Source organism: Esox lucius, chromosome 23, assembly GCF_011004845.1.
Source record: "Esox lucius isolate fEsoLuc1 chromosome 23, fEsoLuc1.pri, whole genome shotgun sequence".
NCBI classification, from domain to species: Eukaryota; Metazoa; Chordata; class Actinopteri; order Esociformes; family Esocidae; genus Esox; species Esox lucius.
Window position 1 is genome coordinate 19,037,145 of NC_047591.1, and position 26,865 is coordinate 19,064,009.

Consider the following 26,865-nt stretch of genomic DNA (forward strand, 5'->3'; position numbering starts at 1 on the left):
ATGTTATTATTCTCAGCTCTTCCGCTCCTGGATATGCGATGATAATAGGAATGTTAATCCATAATCCATTAGTCTCATCAGATACTACATTTTCTGGTTAAAAGGACCTTTCAGATAAGATAATGATGTCTACATTTGACCCATGCTTAAAGCTATCTGCCACACAATATATTTATCCTGTATAGTAGTTTCTATTATTATAGGTAAAATAAAGATTTTCAGTCATGTAATTTTTTTATGCCATTAAAAAATAGCTACTTCAGGGTTTGAAAACCTTTATGCCTTTATATATATATATAAAACATTTAAAAAAATGAATGAGCCCCAAAGTACTTAGAGCCCTTTTCAATCAATTAACCAATCAAATTCATTTTATGAAGCACTTTTTACATCAGCAGTTGTCACCAAATGCTTTTACAAGTTTTTCGAACTCACAATCTAGTGGATGTTTTCCGAAGTAACAGTTAAATTAACTCCAAATATGACGTTTCAAAAAGGACATTTGAAGTTAGTGACGTTGAATCTTATCTTGTGATGTGAGGCTGCTTTTTAAATAGCAAAGTGACAAAGACTCCTCAACATATTATGGCATGGCCATCTCCGTCACCAGATCTAAACCCAACTGAATTATGTGCCTGCACAAAAGGAGGAAAAATGGTTTGTTTCTTTGACCAATAATTGACTGTTTGAAGGGAACCTCAATGAATGTCTAAAAATGTATATCACTATTTGACGCGGCCCTACAAATACAAAGCCAATCAGAAGCCATAACTAGCTGAAAGTTAGAGGAAACATTGGGTCGATCTTCTGTGGGTTTGGCCCGGATGTGAACAATCATAAAACACTAAGACCTGGACATTGAATAGCCAATCACTATGTGAATAGCCAATCACAATGTCTAGCAGCTGTCTCACCCACCCGAATCTCCAGTCACATAACCTGTGTGAATATACACTGCGTGTGATTGAATTAGGGATCAAAGGTGGACTCACTGTACATTACAGTTCGATCCATCTTCGGCATGGTTTCTACACAGATGTCTGAGGTATCTAGGAAATGTCTCTTCCCAAGGCTAGAATTTGCCGGCAGAATACACAGAAATCTTGCAGCGAAAGCACTGTGGGTTTCCTCGCTGTTTACGCATTAGCGATGGTACAGTCTGTGGAGGAATATTCCACCATGCCTCATTAGTTGTAACAATTAGTGATGGTAATGAGTGGAAATGGGGGTGGGGGGGGGGGTATATGCTGAGAGAGGTGTGAAATCTTAGGAACCAGAACCTTTTTACAGGACCTAGTTGTGTGTGGAATTGATGTACTATAGCCCACACTACAGTTCTGGAAGCTTCTATGGTTTGGCTCTGTAAGCCAAGGTTTCTTAATCTGTGGGTCTGGACCAAAAGTGGGCCCAGGGAATGTGAGAGGCAGTTTTTAGTTCTTAGTTTGGGTCATTCAAGGGTTTTGTGGGTGTTTTGTCATTGAGGTTGTGTGCTGAAAATGCTGAATGAATCCTGCTGTGTGCTATCCTGTACTGCAGTTCCAGAACCTTCTGTTCTTCTTATGGTTGCTTCGGCCACCACTCTCTGAAACACTGTGTGTGGGACTGCTTTCTCTGATCTTGAATATGTATATTTTCTTTGACTTTGCCCACAAGTTCAGATGGGGAAACCAGGTAATCAAAAGTTGACACTTTCTTCATTTCAGATATTAATGCATGAATTGGATCTTAAATAGGCCCTGCGCATATAGGCACTAGAGCAGTTAACACCTCTCTCAAATGAGTCCCAATTAGTGATACCCAATGGCCGTTCTCATTGGGTTCTCATTGGGAAGTTAGGTTAGGCGCATGCAGAAGAAAAAAAAGTCCCCCTTCCTCGTTGACATTTACTAGCGGCGTTCTCATTGGCTTCTCACTGAGCCAAGCCAATCTCTAAAGGCTAAGCGCTAGCCGTGGTTGGTCGACGAACACAGCACGAGGTGAGTTAGCGATCTGAGGGAAAATGGACAAGGTCAACAATTGCTGCAGTGTGTCCCCGCTGTAACTGAAGCCATGAATTGGTTTCATTGTGACGGACACTATGGTGTTTTTGCATTGGTACACCAATATTCTCCTCATGCGAAATTCTGTTCCATGTTCGTGTTACTCCGGTAATCAAAGGACATGTCTTCGCTTTGTGAGCTGAGTTGGGACGGGACTGATACAGCACCAGTATTGGACCCAAGATACTTCCTGACTGGGACGGTCGAATATGCAAATGTAATCCTCTGTGGACTGCTTATAAGTAGTCCCTGATCACTCTAAAAAAGCGTTCTCTCTTCATCTCGACCTTCCTATATCTGTTTTTACTTCAACTGTTTGTTTTAAGCCTTGGCCACAATCCTGTGAGAGCAGCGTTGCTAATGACGCAGTGGGCAAAACCCTCGAGTTTCCAGAGCAACGGGTTGTCGAAACAACAAAGATGCCTCTGACTTCAAACGTAACAATGTTCAGTTGCCGCCGGCAACAGGGATAGTGTTTGTTGCTGGAGAGGCAGTTGTGGGGATGTGATTTAGTCAATTAGGAGGAGAGAGGAGGAAAGGAGGAGACCGGAGGAAAGGAGGAGAGAGGAAATGAGACAAGAAGAGTAGCGAGCAGAGATTAGAAGATAGCAGACTATTTGCTCTGACCCCGTAAAAGGTTTTGCCAACTCTCTATTCCTTTTGAAAACATGTTCCTGGGGTACATGGTTAATATAATAATGAATAATGAATGCATTAACTCTAATTTATTTTATTCCTTGACCCCAAATTATTTCATCTCTGTATCCAATCTGTCCTTCTATGCACATATATTATGTATAGACCATCATACATCAAGTATTAAAATGTAGAGATTGTTCTTCTAGAAAGTAATGGGTCATACATATTTATGATCCTAGATAGAAGTCAACCCAAATATTATAAACGTTAATTGCGTTTCACCTTTTCACCGAGGCTGCGTTCAGGAGGTTGTGGTGTAAATTGCTTTGCCTGTTTAACTTTGTTCCTAGACAGAGTGCTGACATTCCAGGAGGGTTTGGTTTCAAAGTAAAAGTCAGATGTAGGATTAGCTATCAAATGGAATACAGAAGCTCCAAGACACATCAAAACATATGGTATTTTACAGAAACACACCTATCTACCCACCTATGCTAACATGAATTCCCTTTACACTGTAGTGCACTGTATGGGGAATATGGTGCACTGTATGGGGAATATAGTGCACTGTATGGGGAATAAAGTGTACTTCATCCTCCATCAGTCACTCCACCCCACTCTCCTTAGGTCTCTCCACCCCTCTCTCCATCAGTCTCTCCATCCCTCTCTCCATCAGTCTCTCCATCCCCCTCGCACCTTCAGTCTCTCTATCCCTCTCTCCATCAGTCTCTCTATCCCTCTCTCCATCAGTCTCTCCACCCCTCTCTCCATCAGTCTCTCTATACCTCTCTCCATCAGTCTCTCTATCCCTCTCTCCATCAGTCTCTCTATCCCTCTCTCCATCAGTCTCTCCACCCCTCGCACCTTCAGTCTCTCTATCCCTCTCTCCATCAGTCTCTCTATCCCTCTCTCCATCAGTCTCTCTATCCCTCTCTCCTTCAGTCTCTCCATCCCTCTTTCTCTACTTCCCACCTCCGTCTGTTTTGGTATTTGACTGAGGGTTGGTTAAATGTGCGCTACTTGTTATCGGTGCCCTCTACTGTTGGTCAGACGTAGTGCATTATAAGGGAACAGGTTGCCAGTTGGAAAACTGCCATAATCCCCTTCATGGAAGCAGAGATGAGAGAGTACATGCAGAGAAGACAGAGGATCATCACCGTTAGCCAAGCTGTTTGAGTAATGAAGGTTTGGATCGTACAATATCAGCCATGATGGAGCTCTGTCAAATCCACGGTGGCTTTGTTACATGAAAATGGCCAATGTCCTTAAACCAAATAGGGATTTCATTCAACCCTGTTTAATAATCTTCTCCATACACACACACACACACACACACACACACACACATGTTGGTCTTACTGTCAGTGAGGACTGGCAATTTGGTACCAACATTTTTTTCCCCCTTAACCTTAACCATTACCCTAAAAGTAACCTAACATTAACATCAGTAACTGCAAGCAGTTTTTAGCAGATTTTAGCATTGAAGCTACTACTAGCCAGACTGCAAATTTCTTTCAACTTATATTCATAGCTGCAAAAAATATGAGATCTATGGTTTTACTTTTCATGTGGCCAACTTGAAACAGTTGAAAGGTTGAAACGTTGGGGGCTATTTGGATGCTCACCTAGCCCCCGTTGTTTGATTCCAATGCTTTGTTTGCATTTTGATCGATGGGTTTTGTTTGCCAAGTAGTTAGCATAAGCTTGCTCAGTCACAGCTGAAGTCCTCCTCGTATTTATATGGAACATCGGGGCTGCGCCATACTTTCAACCAGTGGCCAAGACACTCAGGTTGGATGAGCATCTTGTGAACAACATTTGGAAAAAGCACTTTCATGAACGTTTTGAACATTTAAAAATAAGAGGCCAACGTATTAGTTCAAAACTGGCATAAATTTAATTTATTAATTGTTTAATAAAATACACCCCTCAAAATATTGACCACAATTAATATTTGTTCATATGTAAGAGTCATTTTAATATAAAGTGGGTATTAAAACATGTTCCAAGGTCATAATTCAGACAATGCGAATAACTCAATATGGAATGCAAATGGCCTCATAGCTCAGAAACTGTTGTGTGTGCCACAGTGAAAGCATTAAATAGAAAATGTTTAGGTGAATGTATAGAGTAAGACAAACCTGTCTAATCATGTAGAATGGTGTACTACATATTGCAACACAATATTTCCCACACCCTCTTTAGCCTCCATTGCAGAACACTATAACAGACCGTACATGCGATGCATATGGACCTGTGCAGAAAAAATTACTTTTTGTTCATCCTGGCTCTGACTGCAACCAACAACTCCGGTCATTTTAAGGCAAAATAAAAAACACAAAGCTAGCTACAGTTTACGGGGGGCTGCCATGTTTGTTTATCCGCATCAAACAGAGATAAAGGTGCTAAGATGGGTGACTAAGAGACTGGAAGGTAATTTAGTAGTTGTTTATCACGTCTGCTTTCTGTTGTATCTTGTTTATTTTCCACTTGCTTTGGAAATGCAAAAAAGAATCCTAATGCCAGTGAAACATTTAGACTGAATTGAATTGATGGGAACGGGGAGGAAGGAGTTGTGTCCTTGGCTGTGTGACTGACAGCAGGTTGGCCCAGGAAGGCTGGCGAGGTCAGGTCTTGTTGTGGATGCTCCGTGTTCCCTGCAGCTAGAGCATTTACATACGTGTTTAACCCCGCGCTCCCCTCACAAGCTAGCTATCTGCCAAGGTCAGACTGGAGACGTGTGTTTCCTCAGAAGAGAGGATTCATGAATGGACAGAGAGATAGAGCGAGAAGAGACAGAGAGACCAGAGAGGAAGAAAGGAAAGTGCTTAGGAGAGTAAGAACAGAGAAAGTGAGAACAGCGAAAGAAGAGAAATGTTTTTTCACTAAATGTTAGTCAAACTCAGACAGAGCTGGGGTGGGTTATGGATGATGGGAGTGTGATACCACTACTGAGTTTTCAGGGGACTTTAGAGAACGTGGCATATGACTTACATGGACTTCCTGTTTGCCCTGTTCTGTGGTTGGATGTTAATTTCCTCACAGGTCCTCTGAGTGTTAGTTACAGCATTAACGTCTGACGGTCCTGTATTAAATACATCAAATGCCTGTTATATTCAACCATGATATATTTCTGGATTTGACATTAGCATAAATCACTTGCTAATATGAATGCATTATGCAAGAGGCTCACACACAAACATGCAACTCCACTGTGTGTGTGTGTGTGTGTTTGTGTGTGTCCTTGCAGACATTGATGAGTGTGCAGATGGCTTTGTGGAGTGTGACAGCAGAGCCACCTGTGTCAACCTTCCTGGATGGTTCCACTGTGAATGTCGGGACGGTTACCATGACAACGGGATGTTCTCCGCCAATGGGGAGTCCTGTGAAGGTATAGATGATCTAGATAGGATCCATCTCACCTGTATTAGGTATTGAGGATCTAGATAGGATCCATCTCACCTGTATTAGGTATTGAGGATCTCGATAGGATCCATTTCACCTGTATTAGGTATTGAGGATCTAGATAGGATCCATCTCACCTGTATTAGGTATTGAGGATCTAGATAGGATCCATCTCACCTGTATTAGGTATAGAGGATCTAGATAGGATCCATCTCACCTGTGTTAGGTATAGCAGATCTAGATAGGATCCATCTCACCTGTGTTAGGTATAGAGGATCTAGATAGGATCCATCTCACCTGTGTTAGGTATAGAGGATCTAGATAGGATCCATCTCACCTGTGTTAGGTATAGCAGAGCTGTAATTGTTTTAATGTGGCCAAAACATAGTCCATCAAGCAATTCATTTTCTATTTGCGAAACATTGGGGGCAAATGGAAACAGTTATGTAAAGAAAAAAAAGGGCTTTAAGCTACTCCCGTAATCTTAATAAACAAATGCAAATATGTAAAAATAGGTAAACCAACTTTTTTTTGGCAGACAGGGATGTCGTTAGGCCTATTTTAGGGGGGCTTTAACACCCCTTAAATGATTAATTAGCCCCCCCTTAATAAATCAATATATCAGTTAATATATTGTCTCATTGATACATTTTTTTCGTCACACAAGTTCCATCGCATCTTAAACTTCTTACAAATTGTATAAAAACATACACAGATGTTTGTTTGTTTGTTTGTTTGGGTTTGAAGTTAACATATTTCAACTTATTCTGTTCAGAGGAAGGGAGATTCGATTATTAAATGTATCTTTTTTATTTCATTTATGAAATAATTCCGATATGAATAGGCTAATGACTAAATCTGTGTTTAGAAACAGAATATGTATGTAGATGTTCACTTATTATAAACTATAGACCTAGTTGGCAAAAGTATTTTGGAACTTTGGCTGTTTTTGTGCCTTTGATTGGTGTGGCCTTTCATATCTTCACTTGGATAAAATGTAAGCCATTAGATCAGTGTTTAACACAAACTATGAGACAGGTGTACTTTTAGTCAACCTTGACCAAAAACAACTTTATTTTGATAAATTTTACACCCGTCGGTACTCTCAAAATACATGATGAATATATGTTTAGGGGAGTATGCCCAGACCCCCCAAACCGAGGCTTAGCCCCCCCATCCAATGAATTTCTAGTGACATCCCTGGTGACACACATGCATCTGAATGGTTTTGGGGAGTTTATGAAAGGATCATTGCTTTGAATATCAATTTTGTCTCAGTGCCGGCAGCGTTTGTGTTTGTGTCACAGAGGAAAACGGATGGCCGATACGTGTTCCTGAGTCATACCTTCAATTGAAGGAGTCATAATTGCTCAAACGGTTTAAAATCTAGAGCCCAATTCATAGGACTGAAATGGAAAGCAGTCTCAGTGAGCCAACCGCAACATAGGGGACACTGGCTTTTACTTTCCTACCTCTGGTTCAATTAAGGAAGTGTCAAAGCAATCAGTGGGGATTTTTCATGAAGGATATTCCACAACACCGATCCGTGGCCCTAGGTTTGAGAAACGCTGGTACAGACAATCCGGACAACTGCATTAGCACAGCATCAGTTCATTCAGGAAGCTCAGGATCAGGGAATTGTACCTAATATTGCTTTATCTAAACATTGTTCTATCTCAGCCATTCTGTCTGTTCTCTCCTCCTGTATTAGTGAAGTTCAGGGATTTACCTCCTGGATAACGTTCAAGTGTTTTAATAGTCAGGGACACAGGTTAAACCCAGTCCTGAACTAAATATCTCCTTTGAGCTTGATCTTGTAGTCCAGGACTAGGCTTGAGGTTGACATCCTGTGCTGTGTTTCTGTCTTGTGCCGGAATCAGACATAGACGAGTGTGAAACAGGCAGACACTGCTGCGCCAACGACACGGTGTGTTTCAACGTGGACGGGGGCTACGACTGCAGGTGCCCCCATGGCCAGAACTGCACTGGCGACTGTAACCACGACAACAAGCACAAACACAACGGGCAGATCTGGGTCCTGGACAACGACCGTTGCTCCGTCTGCTCCTGCCAGGTGAGCCCAGGGAATGATGGGGGATGCAGCCTTTTGACATTGCATTTCAATATTGCCACTGACCAAATCTCTGTCTAACACCTGATCACACGCCAAATTCAGTTTCTTTTCTGCTGGAGCTGGTTATGTGAAACTCTCCGAATATCCTATTGTCTCTTCACTTCTGTCTCCCTCCTGACACCTCTCCTTCTCCTCCTCTCCATCCCTCCATCCTACAGTCGGGCCTGGTGATGTGCCGTAGGATGGTGTGTGATTGTGAGACCAGCACAGCGGACCTGTTCTGTTGTCCTGAATGTGACCCTCGACTCAGCAGCCAGTGTCTCCACCAGAACGGACTCATCACTTATAGCAGCGGAGACACCTGGGTGGAGAAATGCCAGCAGTGCCAGTGCATAGTGAGTCACTAGGTTTAGGGTGGGACAGTGGGTCTGTGGTGAGTTACTGGGGTTAGGGAGGGACAGTGGGTCCGTGGTGAGTTACTGGGGTTAGGGAGGGACAGTGGGTCCGTGGTGAGTTACTGGGGTTAGGGAGGGACAGTGGGTCCGTGGTGAGTTACTGGGGTTAGGGAGGGACAGTGGGTCCGTGGTGAGTTACTGGGGTTAGGGAGGGACAGTGGGTCCGTGGTGAGTTACTGGGGTTAGGGAGGGACAGTGGGTCCGTGGTGAGTTACGGGGGTTAGGGAGGGACAGTGGGTCCGTGGTGAGTTACTGGGGTTAGGGAGGGACAGTGGGTCCGTGATGAGTTACTGGGGTTAGGGAGGGACAGTGGGTCTGTGGTGAGTTACTGGGGTTAGGGAGGGGATAGTGGGGGATAGTGCTAGGTTTGTTTTATCGGTAGATTCCATTGCTGTCTCTGCCCTTTTGTTCTGCTCTGCCCTTTTTTGTTCAGTGCCCATGAAGCCCAATTGAATCCTAAAGACTTGCAAACACATGGCAGTAAATCTCCCCCTTGCTGTTGGCTGGTGCCAAGCCTGTCTCTGTGCCTTTCTCCCTGTCTCTCCAAGTCTCTCTCTTTTTTTTTCAGTGTGCATCACTGCTGCTTGTCTGATCCCAGCTCATCAGTATTCCTTCTCTGGGGTTGACAGGGATTTAAACTGCCTGAGCATTGTGATAATACACACACACACACACACACACCCTCAGACATATCTACGAGCACACAGACACACACACACACACACACACACATAATTCCTTGCAGGCACACTGACACCTGACACCATCTTGGTCACTTCTTTATGCATTTGGTTTGAGAGAAATTATTTTGACCCCATAAGAAGTAGTACTAGCAGCAACATTAAAGCAGACCTTATCCTTCTTTGTTTTGGTTGATAACCTGGTTTAGAATGTGTTTAAATTAGTCTTTTCTGTCATAATCCCTCATTCAACATTCCCTCAGAAAACTAAAGCAAGGGGAAGCGTCAATATTACTCTGGGACAGTAGGTGGCAATGAGCTGGAAGTAGCAACATATGGCTTTACCAAGAGGAAGGAACTAAAGTCAGAATAAATTCACACTGTTGCATTTGGGAAGCATGCAATAAAAATGACAAGCCTCACTGAAGCCTCAGCATTTATACATTTTACATTTTAGTCATTTAGCAGACACTCTTATCCAGAGAAACTTACAATAACTGCATTCTTCTTAAGGTGTTTTGGAAAAACAACATCCAACAAAGTACACTTTCCTTAACCAAAGCCATAAGTTGGCAAAGTCATTGCCAGAGAAATCAAAGTTAAGTGATTTATTTTTTGTTTTTTGGGGTGGGGTAAACAAGTTAATTAAGATACTCATCAAAGAGGTAGGTTTTCAGGCGCTTTTGGAAGATTGGCAGGGACTCTGCTGTCCTGGCTTCAAGGGGAACTTTGTGCCAAGACAGAAGAGTTTTTTCTTGGCTGAGTGGGAGCTGCCCACCCGTGAGGGCTGGGTGGCCAAAAGAAATGAAGTGGCAGATCGGAGAGCACAGCTTTGGTTGTAGGGTTTAAGCATAGCCTGCAGGTAGGGAGATGCAGTGTCCTTTGATGCTCCATAGTCAAGCATCATGGTCCTGTAACGGGTGCAAGCTTCTACCGGAAGCCAATGAGGGGTGACATGGATGGATTTGGGAGGGGTTGAACATAAGACGGGCTGCAGCGTTCTGGATAAGTTGCAGGGGCTTGATTGCACAAACGGGAAGCCCAGCCAACCGTGCGTTGCAATAGTCCAGATGGGAGATTACAAGTGACTGCATCAGAACCTGAGCTGCTTCCTGAGTCAAGTAGGTTCATATCAGTGCGAGTCACTGCTTTGATGTTTGCAGAGAATAAAAAGTTCTTGTCGAGAGTCATGTCAAAGGTTCTTTGCGCTCTGTTAGGGGACAACCATGGATTTTTCAACCGTGATGGACAGATCTTGGAGCAGGCAGGATTTCCCTGGGAGGAAGAGCAGCTCTGTCTAATCAATGTTAAGCTTGAGGTGGTGGGCTGACATCCAAGCTGAAATGTCTGCCAGGCATGCAGATATGCGTGTTGCACAGTGCTTAATTTGTATATTTACTGGTCCCGGATTACAAAGTGAATGCAGATCCTGTACTTCTTCGGAAGGAAGGAGGTGCTAGATCGAACAAGGTATAGCAGGATCACGGTGCTAAAATAACTAAGGAAAAGCTTTGTGCACATGCTGAAAAACAAGTAGAAAAAGAACACAGTGTTACAATGATGTTATTTTCATTAGTTATTTTTGACCACTTCGTTGGTCAAACTCTCATGTTTTATTCTTGTTCAGACAAAAAACCTTTTCTTTCAAATGATGTGCATGTCCCAATAGGTACCGGATAAGAGTCGCCAAATCCCAAATCTGGATCCAGAGGTCCCGGACCTGAAATTAAGCACTGGTGTTGCAGCCTGGGAATCAGAAGGGACATTGATAGGACAGGCCATGTCTGGATATGACAGTTCCCAGACCTTGTGTAGAGAGAAAAGAGGAGTAGGCCAAGGACTGATCCCTGGGGTACACTAGTAGTGAGAGGGCTTGGTGCAGACACAGACCCGCTCCACGCAACCTGGTAGGAGCAGATTGCCAGGTAGGATGCAAACCAAGAGTTGGCTGAACCTGAGACCCCCAGCTCTGAGAGGGTGGAGAGGAGGATCTGGTGGTTCACAGTTTTAAAGGTGGTGGACAGATCAAGGAGGATAAGAACAGAGGAAAGAGATCTTCTCAGTGTGGAGAACCTCTGTGACACAGTGAAGAGTGGTAACGGTCAACACTTACAATAGTGGAGGCAGCAGCAGTGGGAGTAACATTGGCGGTTGTCAACCCAGATGGAGTGGCACTGGAGCAGACGGATGAAGCAGGAGTAGCAGCTAATCTCGTCAGGTTTGAATGAATGAATTAGTAATATAATAATGTAGTAAGAATGACACAGCTAGCAAAACTATTGTTCTTTCTGGTCCCACTCTCTCTCTCCAGGCGGCTGGTCTCACTCTCTTTTCCCTTCCTCACCCCCCCGTCATCCCCCTGAAGGGATGTAAACAAGGAACTTGAAATAGCGACCTCCTGGAGAGACGTACAGTGCAGCCTGAGGTATAGAAAGAGCGAGAGAGAGAGATGAATAAACAGGGGAGAGAAAAAGGAAGCGCTTCGTAATGAGCTGAAAAACAGATATGTAGCGAGAAGGAGGGAGATTATTCCTGATAGTTTGACGAAAGAGAAGCTGGATCCGGAGTCTCCTTGAGATTCTCTCCCCTGCCTGCAAAAACTATTCTGATTCTGAAAATACCTGTTTGCTTCACCTTTTATAAAAGACAGAAATAAAACTCATCCATGCCCTGAGGGCTCAGATGACATTAACAGGTTTCCTCTCTTGGTCAGTTGGCTTTTTTTGGAGATCACATCATATTCTGAACCCAGTTATGGGCCTGTGATGAGAAAGGTCTTTGTCCAAATGGTTTGGATTATAAAGTTTGCATACACCTGTACATCTCCCTGGGGTACATCTCCGATTGGGAGGAAATGTACTCCTCCAAAGCCTGGTGGCTCTTGAGTTGAGAGGGTCAGCTAACTCATCAGTTCCGACCGGTCTTATGGGCTAGCTAGCCGAAACACGGGGGCGAGGGGTGGTTACCTTGCAACATGTGGGTGGGTGTGGGTGGGAAGATGTGGGTGTGGGTGTGTGGTACTGTGGGAAGCAACAGGTAACCCAGGGAAGTCCTGTCAGTGTAGCATTTTGTCTGTCATATTCTGTTGGAAAGTACAGAGATTTAGAGGTGTGCGGCCAATGGCTTTCCGGGTTCATCGGAATAATGTGATTACGGCACAACTAAGCTCACTCTGTTTGATAAACGCTCAGTGATCAAAATGGGTCATGCCGCTAACAGAGACACAACTTAGCCGAGGTCACGCACGCACACTGTGGGTCAGCACTCTGTCCACGGTGGGTTAGCTATGATTTCCATCCACTTGTTGTGTTGACTGAGACAGTCTGAAAGAGGGTGTGAGATAAATCCAACTAAGGCCTTTAAGCCATAACGACCCTGAGCAGGTACATTTGTTTGAGTTGTCCATTAAAGTGAATTCAGTGTGAAATCGGCAGAGAATTTCGCCATGCCATGTGATTCATGTTAAAATCTGTGTAAAAAGATGCAAATCTGAGAGAGAGGTACAAATACAAAAACCTGTCCAGTAATCATCTATTTATTGGTTTTTCCAATAAATAGATGTATTGCATCTATTTGCACATAGCTTACGGTATAACACTTTGATCCCTTTTCTGTAATGTTTACTTAGTATTTACATAGTATTTACGTGGCACTTCCATTTTACTCTTATTTCTGTTTTCACTGTAGTTATTTATTATAACCACTGGCTTCAGCAATAAACAAATGTTTCCCATGCCAAAAAAAGCCTTTTACATTTACACTGAGATTGAGACTGAGGGATTAGAGATTTAAAAGAGAGAACGGCAAAGAGAAAGGATTGAAAGGGAGAGGAAAGACAGAGGGTGGCAGAAACTAACTCTATCATTGCCTAGAGTTGTCAAGCTGGTGTGGTAGCAGGTCGAGCGGAGCTTCAGCTCATTACTATTCCAGGGAGTGTCTCTGGCCTTTAGGCTGGCCTGTCAAGATGAGACAGGTGTGCTGCCATGGAAGTAGCTGAGGGAAAACTGCGGGTGATGTGAGGAGGAGGATGGGGGACAGGGAGATTTGAAGGCACTGCAGAGGTTACTGACAAAAGGCGTGTGACATTCTGTGAGGAGGAATCTGGAAGGATCTACAGTAACAGCAGGAGGATCATGGAAGAGCGGCACTCAGGGAGACTGTTTTTGTCTCCTTTGTTTTTGTCATTTAACCTTTCTCAGGTCAAAGGAAACGTTCTTATGTTGCTTTTCCATGATCTCAATAGAATATGGACCATATTTTGGTACATAGTGACTGAGTGTTTTTGGTCATTGAGAGGAAGGCGCCTGCTGATGTTCATCTCTCACCTGTCCCAGAGTGGAGAGGTGGACTGCTGGCCCCTGCCCTGCTCTCCCCTGGCAGGCTGTGAATTTACCCAGGTGCCCGAGGGGGAATGCTGCCCGCGCTGTGTCACTGACCCATGCCTGGCCGACACCGTCCACAATGACATCACCAAGACATGCACGGACGAGAGCGGTCTGACGCGCTTCAGCGGAGCTGCATGGACCAAACATGGCACTGAGTGCACCCTCTGCCAGTGCAAGGTGGGTCGGAGGTCAAGGGTCACGCAGATACACAGACAGATGTGGGGCGGGCAGGTCAGGTGAATGGTCACCCGTGCTAATTACCTTACCGGCCGGTGTGCTGTATGTGATTAAGGGATTATCTAAAGCCCGAACCCGACACAAACCCTGTGAATGCACTGCCAAAAAATCTTTCAAAATACAAGAGAATTTAACTATATTTGAGGAGATATTTCCTTGAAATAAGTGAAATGGAGCAAGACAAATTACTTGATTTACAAGGCATATTTTCTAAAACCAAGCAGTATTATCTAATACAACTTTAGCTTGTTAAGAAAGAATTACCTTATTTTAAGGATGGTTAGATTTACCTGAGAACAAGATAAATATATTTGATAAGAAATTTTTTGCAGTGTACACAGTATACAATGATGGTAGTAGCCTACTTCCCAGCAGGTGAAATATCTTCCCAAAAAGCTGGGGCTAACCCTGCTTGGGATGTGGCCAGCAAGCCGTGGGCTAAGGTTGGTAATGGCCTAGCCCACTTTCGAACCGGCAACTGTGAACAATCATTTAGCCAAGGGCTTAAATCTCCCTTAGCAAAGGACCTAAATCTCCCTCAGCCCAGGGCTAAAGAGGTGCTTAGGTGCAGTGTATAAACAGCTTTTCTGACTGGAACAAAAACCCCAGTTAGTTGAATAATAGATTCAGTTTTCCTTTTAGACGATGCTAAATGTGTAAGAAAGTCAATGTCAGACACAATTTAATGGAGCTTTGAATAACAACTCCTTTTTCCCTAACACCTTGTTTTTCTATCTCTGTAACTCCCTATATATATATATATATATATATATGTGTGTGTATGTATATATGTATATATATATATATGTGTGTGTATGTATATATGTATATGTATATATATCTTTCTATCTCTCTATATATATCTCTATCTATCTGTATTTCTCTATATCTGTCTATTGTTATCTCTCTCTATATATATCTATCTCTCACTATCTCTCTGTATCTCTAACTCTCTCCCTTTTATATATATATATATATATATATATATATATATATATATATCTTTATCTTTCCTCTGTCTCTTCAGAATGGACATGTCTGTTGTTCAGTGGACCCGCTGTGCCTTTAGTGTCTCTGATGAAGAGTTTAACAGGCATCTATGTACATTCTCACCTTTAATATGGAATCCCTCTCTGATCAACATCTTTATACCAAATACCACCTAAAACCCGACCAAGACCGTGGATGGACTGTCAGCCCAATCTAATCTTGGTACCCATCGGCAGATTATTGGATGGCAAAATGTAAAATATAATGTTTCTTTTTTTTAATTCTGTAAATAAACTTAAATAAGTAGCTGTGCTGGCATGACTGTACTCAGTATTGACCCATTCTGCTGACTTTTCATTTTGTATAGAAGGACCTTGTTATTTGTGAAAAGATCAGTTCTCTACTTTCTTGACTTCTTTTCAGTGTAACTATTTGTGGTTGGGTATTGTAGCTTTGACTTTTGTTTATCCGTTCAGGGTTTGATAAAATTAATTTGATGGCTTGGTATTGTGTGCTAATAAAATAAAGGACTTTTTCTCTGCGTCTGTATGTGATGTCAGTTTGTGTTTTTTAAGAGCTGAGAGGAAGGCTGGCATAAAAAGCTCTGTGTTTGTAATATGATAAATATGCGTGTCGTGAACTGATCCCCATGCCATTTATCTTTGTAATATCTACTGTACTCACTCTCTCTCCATCAGACATTCTCTCTCTTTATCTCTCTCTTTCAGCCCCCCCCCCCCCCCCCTTTCAATACAGAGGCTCAGACTCATCCTGGAATACATTTCCGTTTGTCGGAAATCTCTCAGTAGCACGGCTGACAACTGGCAGTCTTGGCTGGCCTACTTCTGTTTCCCATCCACTCTTCCCAGGTGACCAGCCGACCAACAAACAATTTGTTGGTTTTATCCACTAATCCACAACACTGTTTTTTGTGGAACAATCTCAGAAATGTCCAGAAACCTCAAATCCTGCACTGTCTCTAGGCTTGCCTTAATAACGCGTTAGCTTTCCATCCTCCCGACATTACTTCTCTGAGGGCATTAGCGCGCTGTACTGTAGCGATAGCTTCTCATCAGATTACTAATTCTGACTAACCTCTGGCATAGCAGCTGCTACGGCTTTGTCTTATTTATATTGTTATTTCCTGAATCACAGCATTTTTACCATAATACAACCCATTAGGTCTAAAGCTGCTTTTGGAGACCAATCACGTGAGTATGAAATGGACAACCTTCTGACACTGGAAATATGGTCTGCGTTTAACAATTACGTTATAGTAACCAGTATGACTTAAACAAGCTGCCTGACATGTTAGCCTGCAACCTTAGCTGTGTGTTTAGGACTGAGACCGTCTAGAGGGTTGTTGTTCAAAACGGATATAAGAGCCAATTACACGTTTATTAAATGTCACTTTACTGATATGGATTCTGGCTCTGGGCTAACCCGGTTTTTAAAACCAATCAGATGGTTTGATCGTTTTGGCCGTTAGGAAGTTCTCAGGAATGTGGTCGGGTCCAGACTCTTAACAGACTCCCCAGGGCGTGGCGGAGCATTTGGCTGTAGCATGGGGGAGGGGTACCCCGACAGTAAATATTGTTTTCTGCACTGTCCTAGTATTCAAATAGCTGATTTATGATGGTAAGGGTAAGCACAGTACGCTATGGGAAAAATAGACAATGAGGGTAAACATTTTTTTTATATTTTCCCAAACAATAAAATTAAAACAAATACTTTTCTTGTCATTTGGATAAAAAGCGGCAGTAAATAATGAAACTCAACCTGATAGATTTTGGAGAATCTGCTTTTATACACAATAACACTAACATGTGGTGTAGATAAGGAAGGAGTCAGGCGAAGGATACTGAGAGTTTGGTCTTTTTAATGTAGGCGCCGAACAAGTAGAAACCGTATCTATTATATGGATAACAAAAACAAACATGGGTATAGTCCCAGAATAGTTGAACTAGCTTTCAATATGTTTGATTCGTAACGTAGCAATGTGTGCATTCAACAATAATGCGCAAGGACTAGGGGAGCAGGGGGAACAGATTTATGCTTAGTAATGATAGGAAGTTGGGATCAGCTGGCTGTCGTTGGTGACAGGACACTCAGTGGTGTGTTCAAGACAAAACAGTGTTGTGAGGTGTTGGGAAGCCAGGCTGAAATGGAACCAGGGGGACGGTGGCGGCTAGACAATCAGTGACATAGACCGCCGGAACCGCCCCCGGACCAGGGGAAGGAGGCGGTCCCGAACCAGAGGAAGGAGGCGGTCCCGGACCAGAGGAAGGAGGCGGTCCCGGACCAGGGGAAGGAGGCGGTCCCGGACCAGGGGAAGGAGGATCTGGTTCCTGCGAATTGCTGTGCCGTCTTTTTTGTCAGGACACATTTGTTATGCCCTCATTGAGTTGTTTCAGTTTCTGTATAGTGTGTTGTTGTTCCCTCCTCACAGTACCGCCAGCCCGGCTGAAGCTCTGACCCTGACAGGCAAGCCGCTGTATAAAGGTGCAGGCTCGGGAACCGGGCTGGCTTTGTAGACTGGCTGGTATGGTGGATTAATAGTTCGTTGCCCTCCTCGCCAAAGCGAGTGCCTCCATGACAGGGTTCCAGCAGCTAGTCCCTCAGGGTCCCAGTGTTCAGTGTGGCCGTGGATGAGATGGGAAGCACCACACACACACACACACACAGAGAGACGTGGGGACACATCCCATCTAGCAGACCTCTGTCTACGTCAGGCAGCACGGGTGGTGTGTAGATGCCTGGGGTTTATTGATCGCCCGTTGGGTTTGTTGTGCTGATGCTGTCCTTGGGCACCGCAGAGAGCGCGAGAGCAGGCGGGATGGGGACCGTGTAGGGAAGGAGGTAGAGGGGATACGTCAGGAGAACAGTCCCTTTAAAAGACCGTCAGATGTTTCCTTAAATGTCAAAGAAGATTAGATGGCATTGATTCCACCACCCTATTTGGCGTTCGTGTGTGATTACTGTATCCTCTGAAAAGGTTGTGTTTTGAACTTACTCCTTTTCATGTCCGGTAGTGTTGTTAATATTAATGACCATGTTGGCCCGGTGTAGTCTGTGCTATTTTCTTATGTGACTAAGTGTCATATAAAGCAACAGTGCAAACTTTTTTCGGTATAATGTAAAGTTTGAAGGAGTAGTCGAGCCTAATGTCGACCAGTCAGAGACACGGACGGACTGGCTGACACGGTCCTTTGAGCTGAGGTGTTACGCTGTCCTGTCATTCGCGTCACATTGCGGTCTTTGACTCCTAGTTGTTCACAGTAGGTCAGTTCAGAGTAAGGGGTGTCGTACAAAACGATGTGATCAGTGATTGGATCATCTCTGACCAATCAGGTTATCAAAGCCAATGACTCATCTTCTAAATGTTGCTTTGCCCCTGTGTTTTATCTCAGGTCCCATTCATTGGGTTTGGCCAGAAGATATTTTGGGAGTTTGGTTAGCCAGGCCACACACAGACATTTAAAACAAGTTTCTTCTATAGTGTGTCACAGCAGATTATTCTTTTATCCTCACAGATTAGATCAAAAAAGCTTTCCAAATGTGCACCCCCCCCCTGCCCGCCCCTGTCCCCCATCCCTCTCCCTAACTCCCTCACTATGTGTCACAGAGTTTCTCCCTCTCACTTCATCTCTTTTTATCTGTTCCTCTCTTCCTCTCTCTTTCCCTCTTGCTCGCTCTCTGATATGTACTGAATGATTCCCTGTGGAGGACAGATAGTTTTTGCGTTCTTCTCTCAGAGCTTTGTCTTTCCTCGGGGATACAACCAATCGGGTCATCAGACAGACAGAGAGAGAGAGTGTGAGAGATACACATGGAGACAGAGGGGCGGCTGTGATCTCTATGTTTCAAACCGATATCATGTCCTGTAATCTTGTATATGTAGGAGCTGGATGATTAGAGAAGAGGCTGGGTGAATGGGGGAGAGAACCGGCTCCGAAGTGAGGCCTTTGTTTTGGCATTTAAACAGCTCAGTCCAGAGTGTCTGAAGTTATTGTTCTGCTCTCTGTTGCATGTGCTTTCCCTCAATAATATGGAGCCTCAAGGACCCAGACATCTTCTAATGAAATTATTCTTCAGTGTCTTGGCATCATCAGAATAATAATGTTGGCTCTGAAAGATTACGTTTTGGAAGTGATTAGTCGCATTCTTTTTCAGTGCCTTAACATATTTATTTTGGTATTCTAACCATATTTACTCAAAAACCGTATCTCCAGTAAATTTTTTACTGGCCTGATATGAATTTAATTCAGGGTTTTTTAAGATGGACAGAGAACAGAACCACCACAGGTTGACAGAGGCACCCCGGCAGAGGCACACAATGAGAGCCTGTTTTCCCCATGCACACCTTTTGAGGTAATTACCACTGCACGGAATACAAGAGCTTGACCTACATAGATCCCAGTTCTGACAGACGAATACGTGGAACGGAAATGAAAGGAAGGAAGAAAACACGTGCTTCATAGAAGAACAGCGCTTCAGAGAAAACCCCCACCAAAGTACATCTAAGACAGATCTACGTTGAGGTCACCTCAGACTCCTCTACAGTCTCGTCTGGACTGATACCACAGTATAGGTCAGCAGCACAAAACAAGCACGCTTGACATTTGGGGAATTCAAAGGGTTTCTCCCTTACATGGAGAGTGCACGAGTGTGCGTGTGCGTGTTGGCATTCATGAGGAAATATTGTGTAAATGTAAAGAGCAGGAAAATCTATTTGCTTTCACGGATTTCAATAACCCAGCTGCACACTAAGAGAATGAGAAAATACCACGGCAACATGCCACTGCCTGGCCGACTGAGTCAAGGTCTCCCCGGAATGAAACTGGTATCTCTCCCTCTATCTCTCCATCTCTTTCTCTCTCCCTTTTTGCCTATCTCCATTTTTCTCTTCTCTCTTTATCTCTTGTCTTCCACGTGTTTCAGTCCCTCTCCTTGTTCAATCTCTGTCTCCTCTCTCGCCTTCCATCTCTCCTTGTAATTTCTCGCTCGTTCTCCCCTTCGTACCCTTCATCTTTTTTATTTATCTATCTCTTCGTGTGCCTTCCTGAAAGAGGCAAAGAGATGGCGCTCCTAACTCTCTCTGTTGGGGTAGGGGGGGAGGGTTGAAAGAGAGAAATAAAATGTACTGGAAGGGAGAACAGAAAGGAAATTGCGGTCATGATAGATAGAGCATGTCCTGGGCTAATAAAGCAGTGGGCTAAATGAAAGCATAAAGAACAGTTATTAACTGGTGGGACTCTGGGCTCACCAAGCGGGAATGAAGACTTCAGATCGTAAACTAACCTGCGAGTGCTGTTCATGGTACAGCGAACCTGGGCTGCCGTGAGAACGCCGGCTAAGCAAGATCATATTGACCAAATTGAGTGTGGACACTTCACCCAGTCGTTGGAATACTGATCACTGTAATACAACATTTCCGACAGTTTTAAAGAAGCAGTGGCCTATCTCCTCAAAGGCAGCGGGTGATTGGCTCATTTTAGATAACCGGGGGGTGGGCGGGGGGGGGGGTATGAGGGACATCGGTTGTGGTGCCCCACTTGTGATTGGTCAAAAAAATAAATAACATGTTAAACACTGTGGTTGATTTCAAAGTGTGGTAGTTGTATGTACGGTTTACAGTTTCAAAATATGTATTTCGTTCAAAACTAGGTTTTCAGTTACTTAGCGTCTAGCCTATCCATACTGGGTGTCAGGTCCGCTTCGGTGGTAGAACAAATATATGGACATGATACACATGTAGTGGACGCATTTTTGTTGAAATAAAAAAAAAAAAAAAGGACATTACACAGCATTGCCCCGATTCAAGCAATCGAGAGACTTCACCGCAGACCAAAACAAGAGGTGGCCTGTAGAGGAGTGCCTTGGAAGAAGAGTCCGCTCGTCAAGCCAAATGGAATAGGAGGTGTCAGAAACCTGTGTTACGGAGTTGCCCAACAGTGGTGTGATCCAGATGAAGCCATTGGCCCACATTGCTGAATAGAGAAGGTGATTTAATGTGTTCTTGGTGATTTATATTTCATTAAGGACAATGGATGCGTGCCATTACTAGTGCTTCTGAATATAGCTTGAGAGGACACACACACACACACACACACACAGCCATGCACAACACACACACTCCAGGTTCTTGCACACTGACCTGGATGCGATGCGTACAGCCATTAGCATGTAATATGTATCGTTAGTTAGGAGTGAAATGTCCTGTTCAGCTCTAATGACAGATGAGACGGCTTTATGCAAATGGGGTTCAGATGTGGTTGGTTGATCTTTATGTGGATAAGATCATCCTGCTAAATGAAGACAATCGTCGGTCAAATGAGCGATTGAAACGGTTGATTAAAATGTCCCCTCCCCAGTTAATCTTGACAGGGATGACCTGAGTGGGAGGAAAATGTAGAAAACAAATTGTTCAGTGCAGGGAAATTAAAATGTTCACATTGACATTTTCAGGTGTCTTCTTACAGTGTAAAACAAAAGGGTTCTCTGTCCTGTGGAAGGAAAAACACATCCGTGGAGAACTCTTTGGATCCTTGTTTACCCTTCTGTTTTCAGGCTCTGGATGAGAACAAAACGGGTTCTACCTGGTGCCAAAATGGTTCCCCTAAGAACCAAATAAATTATTTCCCAGCAATGACATCCTTTTGTGGTCTCTGGGAGAACCCTTCAAATAACATTAGGTGAAATCATTTTGGGTTCCATTTTAAACCCTATTTGAAAGGGCTCAAAATGGATTCAGACAACCATTTTGAGTTCTAGATAGCACATTTTGGTGTTTTGTCTCTCTCTGAACCCCGAAGTACATGAACATGTTTTGTTCTGCTATAAAGAACTATGCCTCTGGTTCTAATTCTGGCCTGCTGAACAAGTGAAAGGATTATATGTCCCTTTCCATCCTTAACATTGAACACACAGTGGGTTATGTGTTTATTTTAGTTGAAATCCTAGACTGGAGTTGTCAACCAACAGCATTTCAGTAGATCGCTCTGAATAAAAAGGTCTCGCTTGCTTGGCTAACGAATGCTGTGAGAGCATCAAGTTCTTCCATTGTCTGCTGTGATCCACTCTTGCTAACCTTCATATTCACTGTCTCATACAGCAGGAGAAGTGGAGATAAGTGGCATTTGAATTAACATACTGTCTCGTACAGCAGGAGAAGTGGAGAGCAGCAGGGTTTGAAGGAACAGGCATTTTCCGGGGTCTTACAGCCTGTGTTGAAAGGAGAGTGGAGCAGCATTCATGGGCTTCTGTTATACCAAAACCAGACACCTCTGCCATTAACCCCTGTCAGTACTTGAGGAACGTGTCCTCTCATAATATTGATCTGTCTCCATCTCTTTTCTCTTCCTTAATGTCAGTGTTTCATAGGGTATTTAATGGTCCTCTATTATGTAGCAATTTACTGCTCAGTGTTCCTTTCATCTTTTAAAGATTCCCTGTTAGGCCTGATTGCAACAAATGCATAAACAACAATGTGTGTATATGTGAGTATACAGTAGATATGCTGCATAGTCTCTGGTAAACATACATTCCCAGGTAGTGCTCTGAATAAAATACATTCCCTTCATTTTCAGTGGTAGCAAGATGTGCTATGCAGCCAGTGTAGCAAAACAATTGAGATGGGCCATTTTCCCATTTTCTCCCTCACACAGAAGAGAGAGAGAAGAAGGATTCTTATGTTTCTGCACACACACACATTTACACCACATACTGAGCTGTCCAGCAGTCACTCATGAAACATTCAGTGTTGTCTTTTCACACGATCAGCTGAAATGGAATATTAACTGAGGGGGGGAAATGTAGGACAGGACGGTGGGGTGGGGGGGGGTGGTAAATGAGAACATTAGAGACAAACTAAGAGGAGTGTGAAATAAAATGAAGGTCAGCGGTTGCTTCACTTTTGAGCTGTGTGGTATATTTCACCTCAGAGTTTATCAACGTGGCCCGACCAGCCTTGTTCGCGGCGTGCAGGCCCCAAGCGTCTGGCCGCCACATTTGATCCTACCCCTCAGAATCAGAGAGGAGATGCCGTGGCGAGCTCCCCTAGAGTGGTTAGGTTTAACTGCCTTGATTAGGGACAGAAGTGCACATTTTCCGGCTTCCTGGTTCTGGTTTTTGACCTTTCTGTTACTGGCCAGATGCTACGGTGTAACCCCTGCTGACCCACCACGTCACAGGTGTCAAACCGGTTCCGTGGAGGGCCGAGTGTCTGCTGGTTTTCACTCTCACCTGGTACTTGATTGATTAAGTAGGTCGCTAATTGGTTAGTTTCTACCCTCACCTGGTTGTTTAGGTCTGATCTGGGAACCAATTAATTGGAAAAACCAAAAAACCTGCAGACACTCGGCCCTCTGTGGAACCCGGTTTGACACCCCTGCACTATGTGGACCGGTCTTTTCAAACGTTACCGGGCCCCGGGACTGGCCAGGGGGGTGACAGCCGACAGATAATAGAGGTCCATCCGGATGGATTCCGTCGTCAGTTCCAGCCAATGTGACCATGGCTCTATGAACTACGTAAGGTGCATGAAATCAGTAGGTGTCTTTTATGTATGTGCGGTACATTATGTTGTGGACCAGAATGTATTTCTCCACAGACCGGGGCTTGTTTCTCAAAGTCTGCTCTGTAAACATTTCCCAGTGGAGTTTAGATATTGAAGGGTGTTGATATCAAACGGACCTTCTCAGCTTTTCTGAGTGCATCCGTTCAAGTCAAGTTATTGGCTGCCTTGCTGGTTGACGGTCTGTGTATTCAAACAGTCAGAACTGAAGCCAAATGATTTGCTTTACGTTGTCAGATATTGATTAGCCACAATCTGTTGGTGGGAGTCTAACAGAATGCTGAGGTGGTGATTATGGTCTCTCCATTTCCATTGAATCGAGTCCTGCCTTGCTCATCTGCCTCCTTCCCAACGTTTAACTGAGGCACCATAATTACCAAGGCCGTTGAGATTCAGGTGTCTTTCTGTCTCCGTTCCTCAAACCCTCTGTTCAATCTCTGTTGATTCAGGTGTCTTTCTGTCTTCGTTCCTCATACCCTCTGTTCAATCTCGGTTGATTCAGATGTCTTTCTGTCTCCGTTCCTCAAACCCTCTGTTCAATCTCTGTTGATTCAGATGTCTTTCTGTCTCTGTTCCTCAAACCCTCTTTTCAATCTCTTTTGATTCAGGTGTCTTTCTGTCTCCGTTCCTCAAACCCTCTATTTAATCTCTGTTGATTCAGGTGTCTTTCTGTCTCCGTTCCTCGTACTGCAGATGGGCCCTACCTGTGACTAATTAGCCAGTGCGTTGTTAATGAAGTGTTTACGTCTGGCATGACAAACTACCTACAGGGCCACTGCGGAAGGAACGCCATGTCTTCCTCCTCCGGTCGCCTCTGTCTCTGCTCAGGCCCTCAGCCATAGGCCACCTGCGGTGAGCATCTGTGGTATGACACACATCTTGATAACCCCTATCCTTTCCTCCCTCCATTTATCCACCCCCCCTCTGCCCCTCCCCCTCTGCCCCTCCCCCCTCTGCCCCTCCCCCCTCTGTCTCTCCCTGCCTCTCTTTATTCCCTCTTCCCTCCTCACCTCTCCCACACAAAATCTGTGTCTCTATCTCTCACACTTCACCCAGCAGGGTTCCTGCTGCAACACACCACCAGTGCGTGTTTGTGCGTGTGTGTGTGTGTCTGCGAGCGATCTGGTGGAGGTTTAGTTCATTCACTGTTTGATACACTGTGCAGTGAACGTCGTTCTCAGATCATTGTACAGCTGGCAGATGTGAGAGCTTCCTGTGCCCTTTTGCCTTTTGATAACTGCTGTCAATCACGCTAAAACCAGACAAAACTAGAAAAGTGTTCAGCAAGGCGCACTAACAAAACAACTTTGACAAGAAAATAGAAAATAAATCAGTGTTTTTTTTGGACAAGTTTAGATTGTGTCTTTTCCTTTTCACTCTGCTTTTTCCTGACTTAACATGGCCCTTTCATGGTCCTGTCACATCTTCAGTCTCCACAGACATAATCCGTGGAGATATTCATTTCTTCCCAATTATTCTTCCCTCGCCACTCTGTTCCTTTCATCTCCAGTCTTTTAAATGGACTCAGGTGGAGCTGCCTGATCAACTAAGTGCAGCGGCAGAAAGGCACGCTAGGCTAGCAGAACGCAAGCAGAGATTCATTAACATATAGTCAGGTAGTGTAGTGAAGGGGGCCTCACAACGCATTCAGACAACCAGAAAGTGGGCGGGAGTACAGCATGCTGAGAAAGGAAACAAAGAAAAACTAGAAAAAAGAGAATGAGAAAAATGTACAATTAAGAAAAGGTAAAGGGTTGTTGAAAAAAGTGAACAGGGAGTAACGAGAGAGGGAGAGAAGAGGGGTGGCGGGTGGGGACAGAGGGCCAGGCCAGTTATCAGGGTCTGTCAATGAAAATAGTCTGATTGATTACATAAACTCTATGCTCGCTAGTGCACATTCATCACTCCCACCTCTCTCTCACACACACACACACACGCACAATCATTCAAGAAACATCCATCCCTCAAGTAACACACATTACAATTCCACATGGATTCATAACTCCCAGCACCGGGACAGATGGTAGCTTGTTTGGTGGACAAATCACACACACCTGGAGAGTGAGGTCATTTACACGGCAGGCGGAAGTCACAGGATTTCGGGCCTTGGCTGCTGAGACAAATACAGAGAGAGTGCAAGTGGACAGGTTTTTGTGAATGTTGTTTTTCTCGTGAAATTATTATTCTCCGATTTGTGGCCCAGTTACTGCATGCAGTGCTCTCCAACCCGGCTTCTGTAGAGATAACTATCTGTAGGTTTGGCTTTTACCTCAAATGATCACCTAAACCACATTCAGATATCAAATGTTCCTGAAACGTTCCATATTGGTGATCCATGTGTGTGTTCTAAATGTTTAATCACAGTTGAATATGAATGTTAGAATTAGAATGTAGTATAATATATTATACAGTATAATATATTATATATTATACACTATAATATATTCAATAAGGCACAAGGGGGTGTTGTTATGGCTACGATCCGTTCTTATGCACACAGCACACACAGCAGAGTTCCTGGACGCAGCACTTGGCCATGATATATTGGCAATATAAAACAAACCCCCAAGATGCATTGTTGCTTTTATGAACTGGTTACCAAGGCAATTAGAGCAGTAAAAAGTGTTATGATGTCAAACCTGTTGTATGTAGTCTCCAATACCACAGCGATCAACCAATCAACATTCAGAATTTGAAGCACCCGGTTTATAAATATACATGTTCCATATGCTGAACATTGACTCTGCTCTTCTTTAACCCTCCTACCTCAAAACAACACACTGTAAATGTAAATCGTTGACTGTTTAGGAAGATAAGCTGTGTTCAGTGAACAGGCACTGAAGATAGGATGTGTATTGTCTCTGTGGGTTTCACCATTCCTCCCGTGTTTCAATGGCTTCATTCAGAACAACGGTATTATACTGTGACTGTTCGAAATGCATGGAGCATGTTCAGTCAACATGCAGTCCATAGCCTTCCGACAATAATCTGCCTGGTAGTTTAAATAGCAGAGACAGGAACGTTGGCTGAGTGAGCCCTGGAACATATACGCTTATTGTCTCCCATCTTGTCCATATGGAAATGAAGCCATGTACACACACACACACACACACACAGCTTTCACTAGAATGTAGAATAGAAAATCACCATATATCTCATTGGAGTGCATGCAACTGTAATAGGGGACCATCATCTCGTCCAGTAAGGAGAATCCCCAGCCATGGACTCACTGTCAGCCTGCCTGCTCATTATCAAAATGATGCACTATTGTGGTTTTTGAGTCCTAATCGTTCCCCCACAGGCGATTTTGGGTCCTTTTCACCAGCCCATGGGGAAAAGAATACTGAATCTAAAATGATGTCATGCATCATTCCGGTGTCACCCCTATA

At 43.9% G+C, this 26,865-nt stretch overlaps 1 protein-coding gene across 4 annotated transcripts in view; it reads left to right on the forward strand.

Annotated features, from left to right (window-relative positions):
• nell2b (neural EGFL like 2b) overlaps positions 1-15,448 on the forward strand; it is a 48,984-nt gene extending 33,536 nt beyond the window's left edge. The window contains exons 16-20 of one of the 4 annotated variants that reach the window (XR_002195950.3): positions 5,926-6,066; positions 7,961-8,154; positions 8,373-8,549; positions 9,178-11,507; positions 11,601-12,244. Coding sequence is in view for 3 of the 4 variants with exons in the window: in XM_010887446.5 (XP_010885748.1) it covers positions 5,926-6,066; positions 7,961-8,154; positions 8,373-8,549; positions 13,624-13,851; positions 14,939-14,980 (782 nt within the window). In the remaining variant the exon portion in view is untranslated. Of the gene's footprint in view, positions 1-5,925; positions 6,067-7,960; positions 8,155-8,372; positions 8,550-9,177; positions 12,245-13,623; positions 13,852-14,938 lie in introns of those variants that run through there. The other 3 variants (XM_010887446.5, XM_010887447.5, XM_010887448.5) reach the window with 3 other exon arrangements.
• Positions 15,449-26,865: the final 11,417 nt, after the last annotated feature.